Source organism: Piliocolobus tephrosceles, chromosome 17 (assembly GCF_002776525.5).
Source record: "Piliocolobus tephrosceles isolate RC106 chromosome 17, ASM277652v3, whole genome shotgun sequence".
In the NCBI taxonomy this organism is placed as follows: domain Eukaryota; kingdom Metazoa; phylum Chordata; class Mammalia; order Primates; family Cercopithecidae; genus Piliocolobus; species Piliocolobus tephrosceles.
In genome coordinates, this window is record NC_045450.1 from 69438180 (window position 1) to 69448591 (window position 10412).

Genomic DNA, 10412 nt, shown 5'->3' on the forward strand with positions numbered 1-10412 from the left:
CTAGAAGGGGCCAGGCTTCTCTCTTTCTCTCACTATTCACTCTTCCTTTTGACTCTCTTTCCTTTTCTCCCCCTGATCACAATTCCTCCTCAACTTGCTGGGTCTCAGACGGGATGGCCATGGGCACCACGTGCTCATGGGTGTCTCCAGCCCTGTCCGTCCCCTGCCTGGAATGGAACGTCTGAGTCCTCAGACTCTGCAGCCAGCCAGTGTCCAGCCTGGCTCCCTGGAGTCTGGCACCCAGGTCCCAGTGGGTGGCCAGCAGTTCCTCTGCCTTCTCCCTGCACCTCTTCCCCTGGGGGCTCTTGTGGGGAACATCACTGGGCAGGGGCAGGGGCTGGGCATTGCTTGTCTCCTGGTCAGGGCCCCAGTGTGAGACACACACCCCTCCCCGACTTTGCAACCTGCCGTACCCCAGGACCTGGGCCTGGGTTGCTCTCCCCTGCCATCCTGAATCCTCACCCCCTAACCCATTCTTTTTTGAGATGCAGTTTCACTCCATTGCCCAGGCTGGAGTGCAGTGGCACAATCTCCATTCAGTGTAACCTGCGCCTCCCAGATTCAAGTGATTCTCGTACCTCAGCCTCCCCAGTGGCCGGCTTACACCACATCCAGCTAATTTTTGTATTTTGAATAAAGACGGGGTTTCGCCCTATTGGCCAGGCTGGAAGCATGTTCTGATCTTGGAAATGAGGTCACTGGACTGGTTAGAATGACCTGTAGAATGAGCAGAGGAACACTTTTTAAGAACTGCTGTGATGGTGGCGCCCGGGAGAAGCAATCTCGCACACGAACTTTCAGCCGGTTCTCCGCGCTCCTGTCAGGCGGGCTTGCAGGTGTGAGTGACACATGGCTCAGCCCGGGCTAGTTATCTGGGCTGCTGCTTACGAAACTAGAGTGGTGACATGCAGTCCCCCCTTGAAATTTTAGAATGGAGATGTCTTGTGGGAAAGACAAATTAGTAAAACCCCCAAGTCCTGCGAATTCTACTGACGGTTGCTTTGAAACAAAACTCTTAGCCCAGTCAGTTAGGTCTGTGAGGTGAAGATCCAGGACGGAAGTCTCAAAGTGAACTTGGGATCTGGGGGACATGCTGCTGTCATGGGTGCTTCCTGCCCTTTCACAGGATGGCTGTGACTTGTGCAGTACGGGATGAAGCTGTGCCCTTGGATTCACTGTGTCGCTGGCTTTCCACCGTATAGGCCCCGCAGTCTTGCTGTCCCTGTGCTGTTCAGTCTCTTCCGGGGTCCCTTCACAGAGAATTTCTTTGTGCAGAGCCCAGGAGTCTGACTGGTGGCCTCAGTCATAAGCACTGTCCTCTAGCCAGCCAAGGTCCCTGGCCCAGAGAGGACTCAGGCCTCCTGCCGTCATTTAGCCCCTCCACGTGACAGCTGCAACTAGGACTTGCTGATGTTTGACCTTGTTTTAGTGCTGACATTTCCTAGCAGCGAAGTCTTGCGCCTCTCCTGGTTCCTGTTATTTCGTGCCACTGATGGTGGACGCAGCTCAGCAGGCTTCCCCATCATCCCTCCTGAAACGCCGCCGGACTGCCGCCTTCCCCAGGCTGATGTCTGCTGCTGGCCAGGCAGACCTCGGCCCCTCTGCTCCACAGAAGTGGGGGATCTGGCTGTCTTTTAATGTTTTCGTGACATCTTCGAACAGATTTTTTTTTTTAGGCCTTTGACTAAGTCTTCTTGGTTATAGGATCTTTTTTTAAAGTAAATAACAAGTTGTGTGTGTGTGTGTGTGTGTGTGTGTTTTCTGTTAAAACATTATAGAAAAATGGAAAAATGTTTTAAAGGTAAACGCGTAACTACCAGCGCTATCTCCGCAGTGCCCCACCACAGCTCCACGCCCAAGCGACCGTGATTAGCAGTCCCAGTGTCCCTCCTGCCGTGTGGGCCCGCACAGGGAGATCGTGTCCCATGTCGTTGGGATAAATGGGCCACGGAAGGCCTAAGGACCTTGTTTTCTCATTTAATATACCACAAGTATATTCCTGCATCACCATTCTTAATCTATTCCATGAAAAAATAAATTGTGTTATTTTCATATAGTTTACTCCTCAGTCATTTCTTCTAGTGGCCATTAAGGTTTTCCATTTTTTCTCTGTTACAAATGACATCATAATCTCTGTCCAAGATTCAGATCATCTCTTCAGGACAGTCTAGAATTAGATCAGCCAGATCCAAGGGCATGAACCAGGTCTCTAAGTCTGTACAGCTGATGGCTGTGTAGGAGTGTCTTTGTGAGGTGTGGGACATTTTAAATATGTCGTGAATACATGTACATGCACACGTGTATCTGTCTGACCTACCCTTACCTTGCAGTTATATAAAGTTTTTATGATGGATTGCATGCATGTTTGAATGGAAATAGCATTGGTTTGTGTGATGACACCTCTCTGTCCCACCTGCTTTGGAGAGGGGCTTCACACATAAGATGCATCCCTGGAGGGAAGTCGGCAGAGACCTGTGGTGATTTGTGTGCAGTGCTGTTCTCACTCTGCCGCCTGCTGGGCTCTCTTGCAGTGGTCTACCATCACGGCAACAGTGCGACGGGCGGCCATTACACTACAGACGTCTTCCAGATCGGTCTGAATGGCTGGCTGCGCATCGATGACCAAACAGTCAAGGTGATCAGCCAGTACCAGGTGGTGAAACCAACTGCTGAACGCACAGCCTACCTCCTGTATTACCGCCGAGTGGACCTGCTGTAAACCCTCTGTGCGCTGTGTGTGCGCCCAGTGCCCGCCTCGTAGGACGCCACCTCACACTCAACTTCCCGCCTCTCTTTAGTGGCTCTTTAGAGAGAAACTCACTCTCCCTTTGCAAAAGTGGGCTAGAATGAAAAGGAGATGCCTTGGGGTTCGTGCACAACATAGTTTCTGTTGACTCTTCCAAATCAAAATCACTTGGTTGAAACAGACTGTCGCTTGATTTTAGAAAATCCACAAAAACCCCTATTTCTGAAATAATGCTGATTCCTGAGATAAGAAAGCGGATTTGATCCCCAGTCTCATTGCTTAGTAGAATAAATCCTGCACCAGCAACAACACTTGTAAATTTGTGAAAATGAATTTTATCTTTCCTTAAAAAAGAAATTTTTTAATCCATCACACTTTTCTTCCCTACCCTTTAGTTTTTGATAAATGATAAAAATGAGCCAGTTATCAAAGAAGAACTAGTTCTTACTTCAAAAGAAAAATACACATAAAAAATAAGTTGCTGGTTCCTAACAGGAAAAATTTTAACAATTGTGTGGAGAGAAACTGCTTACGTACACATTGCAGATCAAATATTTGGAGTTAAAATGTTAGTCTACATAGATGGGTGATTGTAACTTTATTGCCATTAAAAGATTTCAAATCGCATTCATGCTTCTGTGTACACATAATGAAAACTGGGCAAATAATGAAGATCTCTCCTTCAGTCTGCTCTGTTTAATTCTGCTGTCTGCTCTCCTCTAATGCTGTGTCCCTAATTGTACACAGTTTAGTGATATCTAGGAGTATAAAGTTGTCGCCCATCAATAAAAATCACAAAGTTGGTTTAAAGGTGTGCGTGCTTCTTTGAATGCAAATGCCTTTTCGGGTAACGAATTCACGGGGGCACGAGTTTGCCTCCAGAATTAAAACCCGCCCTCAGTCAGCTCGACGTGTTTGTGGAAGCTGAACCACCACTCAGGTTATGTTTGTTTAGTATTTTCAAATGGATTAAGTAGTGGTTTGGGTAAATGAAAGTTTTGACTCTTCGATTGGCAGAAAGGAGGTGGTTTTTTCCCCTTCCCCTCCTCATCCCTTTAGCCCGGCATTTTCAGTATCACCGAAATAGTTGCTGTAGATCAAGGCTAAACGTTCGTCAACTGAGTGCCACTGGGGTGGCTTAGCGATGCCTCTAGACGCCACACTCAGTAGTGGGAAGGAAGCCTGAGATGGAAGACATGGAGAGAGGGACGTCACGTGAGAGGGTGCCTGTGCCTCGGCTTCTGGCCCTGTGTGGATGGATGATTGTAGTGTCCTGAGATCTACAGAGAAGGGGTTTTAATGTGGTCTGAGCCTTTCAAGTTCTTCCTCTTACCGTCTGGTGTTTCTAATTGTAGCCTGGTGCCACCCTGGGGTGCAGAGATTCCTAAACTTACTGTACAAGTGTCTGTCTAACCTACTTACCCTTTGTAATTCTCTTTTGATTTGCTTGGCTGAATTATAAGTCATATTGAGAGGTGAAGCCAGCTGGGCTTCTGGGTCCAGCGGGGACTTGGAGAACTTTTCTGTCTTACAAGAGGATTATAAAACGCACCAATCAGCACTCGGTAGCTAGGATTGTAAAATGCACGAGTCAGCCCTCAGTAACTAGCAACAGGTTTGTAAAATGCACTAATCAGCGCTCTAGCTAGCAAGAGGTTTGTAAAATGCACCAATCGGTGCTGTGTAAAACGTACCAATCAGCAGGAGTCTAGAAGTAGCCAATCGTGGGGAGGACTGAAAAAAGGGCACTCTGATAGGACAAAAACAGAACATGGGAGGGGACAAGGGAATAAAAGCTGGCCACCCCAGCAAGCAGCGGCAACCCGTTTGGGTCCCCTTCCACGCTGTGGAAGCTTTGTTCTTTTGCTCTTCACAATAAATCTTAACTGCTGCTCACTCTTTGGGTCCGTGCCTTCTTTAAGAGCTGCAACACTCACCACGAAGGTCTGCGGCTTCATTCTTGAAGTCAGTGAGACTGCGAACCCACCAGAAGGAACTAACTCGACACACTATTGTAATTAGCTTCTCATTAAAATAATGTACAGTTCCCATGGAAGCCAGATTAACTTTGGGGCAACCATGCACACCAGCAGCAATAAGCCCATGAAAAGATAAAACCCATCCTAAAGCACTTGGTTCAATGTGTGTGTTGTGATGCTTGACCCAGCTCTGGCCCTCTGTCCTTGATGGCTTATTCATCCTCACTCTGCCCCCAGCTTCCATGACTGGTGTTGATCATTCACCCTCCACAGTATAAAGTGACTTCGTCACTGCCGTGTCCCATGTGTGTGAGATTGAGTGTCCTCTCTGGAAAGGGGCCCTCCAACCTGGGAACGCCTTTGCACCGGAAGCTGGAACGAGAGGCCAAACAAAGCATGTAGTTATTAGGTCCACCAACCTGCTTGTAAATCTTAAAAGTTGTCCGGTATATTCAGAAGATTTCTCTCAGATATCGTTCAGTGGTTTCTCCAGCATCTTTTGTTTGCTGAGATACATATTTTATCAGTCCCAAAATAAGTTGGAAATGATTGCGCTCTAAAATTCCCTTTGAAAGCTCCCAAGTCCCTTTGAAGAGTGGTTAGAGATTCACTCCAATGGGACATGGCCGTAGGCTGGTCTGCCGGTGAAAGCTGGCAATAACACATCTGCTCTGAGGGGTGCTGCCCTGCCTGGTGTACCTGGCCTTTTAAATTCAACTCCCTGGTAGCCAGCAAAGGGCTCCTCTGTTAACCCATCTATGCTGATAGAAAAATGCAAGCTAGCGCTAGCGAGACAGCCTGCAAAACCCCTGTGTTGGTTTGGGCTGTTGGAACAAAAATACCATAGTCTGAGTGGCTTAGACAACAAACATTTATTTCTCACAGTTCTAGAGGCTAGAAGTCCAAGAGCAGACGCCAGCAGACCTGTCTGGGGAAGGCCTGCTGCTTGGCCTGGAGACAGCCACTTTCTCACTGTGTCTGCACAGGGCAGAGTGAGCCCTCCTCTGTTTCTCTTACAGGGACGCTCATCCCACCGTGGGCCTCCACCTTCGCGATTTCATCTATACCTAAAAGGCCCCACGTCCTAGTATTCCACTGGGGGTTCCGGCTTCAGAGATGAATACCGGGGGGGACACAAACAGAGCCCATAACCTCATGCCACCTGACTCCTGAGATTGTATTTGTGATGACGTGTGGCTGCCCACCACATGTTTTTTTTTTTTTTTTTTTGCTCAGGCAGGATCAGCACACGCCCAGCCACAGACAGGGAAGCCCAGAGCAAGGCAGAATATGGTCCTTCAAGTGAATAATTGGCCCAGGGATAGAGAATTAGGTGATTCTAGCAAATCCAGACATTTTCTAGGGTTCCAAGTGAATTGCAGGTCTGTCCCTGTTAGCTGTTCTTGCAATTTTGTGCTCAACTTGTGATGGTTAATACTGAGTGTCAACTTGGTTGGACTGAAGGATGCAAAGTCTTGTTTCTGGGTGTGTCTGTGAGGGTGTTGCCAAGGAGATGAACATTTGAGTCAGTGGGCTGGGGAAGGCAGACCCGCCCTCAATCTGGGTGGGCACCATCTAATAATCAGCTGCCAGCGTGGCCAGAATAAAAGTGGGCAGAAGGATCTGGAAAGACGAGACTAGTCTCCTGGTCTCCATCTTTCTCCTATGCTGGATGCTTCCTGCCCTTGAACATCGGACTCCACGTTCTTCAGCTGTGGGACTGGGACTGGCTTTCTTGCTCCTCAGCTTGCAGATGGCCTATTGTGGGACCTCATCTTGTGAGTCAATACTCCTTAATAAACTCCCCTTTATATATACATCTGTCCCTCTAGAGAACAATAACACACAACTTTTCTATTTCGTGTTGCAACGTTTAATGTTTTTGTAAGTTTCGTAGGACTGTTTCGTAACTTTAGGTTATTTACTTTGGGCACTTCGCTCATTAACCTTGGTGCTGAGGCTACAAACTTAGTGATTTTCCTTCATTATCATTTAACATGTCTTGGTAGGTGGCATTTAAATCAAAGTGAATGGTTACCTTTTTAGTATGTTATAGGGAGATTTTCCTTGCATTTGTCAGTTGTTGCCAACAAGACTTGGAAGTTCTCTTACAGGGAAGATGTCATGAAGTTTACCTGGTTGGTGTGTTATTTGTCCACTAGCCAAGAAAGTGCAAGCCACTGTGGGTTTGAGGCAGGATGAAGACTGGAGGCCATTCCGGTCTCCATTGGTGTAACCATGGTTCAGCTGCCTGCGTGGCCCACAGTGGCATTCTGCTTTCATTTCTCTCTCTCTCTCTCTTTTTTTCTTTTTTGAGATGGAGTTTTGCTTTTGTTGCCCATGCTGGAGAGCAGCGGCGTCATCTCAGCTCACTACAACCTCCACCACCCAGGTTCAAGCGATTGTCCTGCATGCGCCACCACACCTGGCTAATTTTGTGTTTTTAGTAGAGACGAGGTTTCACCATGTTGGTCAGGCTGGTCTTGAACTCCTGACCTCAGGTGATCCACCTGCCTCGGTCTCCCACCGTGCTGGGATTACAGGCGTGAGCCCCCGCGCCCGGCCCCTGCTTTCATTGCTCGACGTCATTGGTCATCCCGTCCCCGTCTAATGTGTGGGCAATGTGAGCAGGAACTTTGCAGTCAGCAAAGGCATCATCTTAGAACGTCTTTTGTTTGGTGACATTTCTTTTTTTTTTTTTTTTTTTTTTTTTTTTCTTTTGAGACGGAGTCTTGCTCTGTCGCCCGAGCTGGAGTGCAGTGGCCAGATCTCAGCTCACTGCAAGCTCCGCCTCCCGGGTTTACGCCATTCTCCTGCCTCAGCCTCCGGAGTAGCTGGGACTACAGGCGCCCGCCACCTCGCCCGGCTAGTTTTTTGTATTTTTAGTAGAGACGGGGTTTCACCGTGTTAGCCAGGATGGTCTCGATCTCCTGACCTCGTGATCCGCCCGTCTCGGCCTCCCAAAGTGCTGGGATTACAGGCTTGAGCCACCGCGCCCGGCCGTTTGGTGACATTTCTGATTATTGCTGTCATATACTGCTTATACTTGACCAGACCAACTGGTTACAAAGTGACAAGCACAGTCCAAGTCAGTGGCTTTTGAACTATGGGAAATAACCCAATAAACCAGTGAGCTGAGCTCGTATTGTACAGCCAACTCATGTTCATGAGTCAATGCGAATGAGTAAGTTGTGGCAGTGTGGACACAGCAGTCTGTTGGCTTCATTTCTCTTGGGAAGTGCTGAGTCCATCAAAAGAACCAAAAACAGCAAGAGAGACAGAAGATTCACAGTTTTTCTGGTACTTCTCTGGCTCAAGAAGGAAAAATATCTTGTTGACTGAGCCTAGTGAAGACAGTATCGTTATACCAATTTCCTGAGGGTCAGTGGACTTAAAAGAGATTAGACAAAAATGTTAGTGTTTTTAAAATCCATGTCTAGCAAGGCCATGTGATAATAGCCAACTCTACACAAAGTGTTACGTTTTTCCTTATTGTATTTTATTTTATTTGTTTATTTATTTTTTGAGACAGAGTCTTGCTCTTGTTGCCCAGGCTGGAGTGCAATGGCACAGTCTCGACTCACTGCAACCTCCGCCTCCTGGGTTCAAGCGATTCTCCTTCCTCAGCCTCCCAAGTAGCTGGGATTACTGGCACCTGCCACCACACCCAGATAATTTTTGTATTTTTAGTAGAGACGGGGTTTCGCCATGTTGGCCAGGCTGATCTTGAACTCCTGACCTCGTGATCCACCCGCCTCGGCCTCCCAAAGTGCTGGGATTATGGGCGTGAGCCACTGAGGCCGGCATGTTTTTCCTTTAAAATCAGTCATAGCAAAAGTCACTGAGCAGACACTGATCTGCCCTCTTCAGACGTTTTCTCTGGCTTCCTAGGAATGGGTTTTCTTTGTTGTTGTGTGTGTTTGTTCGTTTTGACACCTTTTGGGGAAAAATTAACTTGCTTGAAAATGAAATGCACCCGATAGCATCTGCTGGCCTAACGTCATGGTGATGTTCCTTTAAAGAATACACAGATGAACAAGTGACCAAATGCTTCATTCTCTTTTCTGATTGTTTCTCTCCCCCACCTCAACAAGACACGTTACATCATTTTAATTAGCAAGTGTATATTTTTTCCAGTGGGATTTAAATTGTACATTTGTTTCTTGGTCATACATGCATTTTGTTTCACAGATTTAGTCATGTCTCCTGTTGTACTGTGGTCAGGATAAGGGATCATTTGCTAGGCACTGATTTGCTGAACGCAGTAGTATTTTGTCGAGTGGCCTTTCCTTGGAAACAACTGGCAAGTAAGCAAACCTGTAAATCACTGTACTGTACTTGCAGTAAAGGGAATTTACACAGTGCTTGCTGCTGTGGTATTTGCAAAGTATTTTATTTGACTCTAGGATTTCACACAGTGATATGCTTAAGATATTTTTATGTAAAAACTTTTTTTTTTTTTTAATACAGAGTCTCACTCTGTAGCCCAGGCTGGAGTGCGGTGGTGTGATCTTGGCTTACTGCAACCTCAGCCTCCCCAGTAGCTGGGATTAGAGGTGCCTGCCACCACGCCCAGCTAATTTTTGTATTTTTAGTAGAGATGGGGTTTCACCATTTTGGCCAGGCTGGTCTTGAACACCTGGCCTCAAGGGATCCGCGCACCTCGAACTCCCACAGTGCTGGGATTACAGGTGTGAGCCACCGCTGACGGCCTATAAAAACTTATCACTTTCGTTTTCTCATAGACTCCCATTTAAGTCCTTGCTGTGTTTTGGGGGAAAGTGTTTATTGTTTGGTTTCCTAATAACGAAAACATTAGGGTAGCTTCATTTATGCTGCCTGTTTCAAGCCAATACACTGCTCAGTTGTGTTTGTGTATTTGAAAAGGCCCCCGATAGGAACTTTCTGAGGGGTGCCTGTGGTGTTGGCACATTTGAGAACTGGACAAAATCTAACTCTCTGTCCTTTTTTTTTTTTTTTTTCTTTTTCCCCTATTATTTGGTTTTGTTTTTTAACATCTTAACCCCTCTGAAGCATGTTATGGTTTATGGGATCAGGCCACATGCCCTGGTTTTCAAGGTATAGCCTTGGGTTTCTTGGATTGGGTCTAATAAACCTGACCTCAGACTTCCCACGTGTCCTTCAAAGAAAGCAATTATTTTTGCCTGTTTTCTGAGTATGTTGGTCTTCTCTATTTGATTTAACAAAAAAATTCTTCCTCTGCTTTAAAAGACTGAAAGCTGCCCCTGTAAGGTGCTGATTGACTTCCAGATCTGAGGACCCCGTCTCCACCTCATTCCTCCTGTTTCCATCAGAAGGCACGGGTCCAGGACTCAGCACCGTCGACCTGTCTATCCCTGTCTGCACAGGTAACCGCTTAGTTATTGCTGCTTAAAGTAGAGCTTCTGATACCCGTGGGGCTGGCAAGAGACCCTGACGTTCTAGTCTTATTATATCACACACAGTTTACTCCTGGGATCTGCAGAGAGAAGTCAGCACCTCAATTTTCCATTGAAATATGCGCCTCTCGGCCGGGCACGGTGGCTCAAGCCTGTAATCCCAGTACTTTGGGAAGCCGAGATGGGCGGATCACGAGGTCAGGAGATCGAGACCATCCTGGCTAACACAGTGAAACCCCGTCTCTACTAAAAAAAAAAAACACAAAACATTAGCCGGGTGAGGTGGTG

General features: G+C 47.1%; 1 protein-coding gene across 1 annotated transcript in view; it reads left to right on the top strand.

Moving 5' to 3' along the window:
• Positions 1-3556, top strand: part of USP10 (ubiquitin specific peptidase 10) — an 81333-nt gene extending 77777 nt beyond the window's left edge. Inside the window, exon 14 of the mRNA XM_026447264.1 lies at positions 2532-3556. Within this exon, the coding sequence (XP_026303049.1) occupies positions 2532-2719 (188 nt within the window). The 3' untranslated portion in view covers positions 2720-3556. The remainder of the gene's footprint in view (positions 1-2531) is intronic.
• The last annotated feature ends 6856 nt before the right edge of the window (positions 3557-10412 follow it).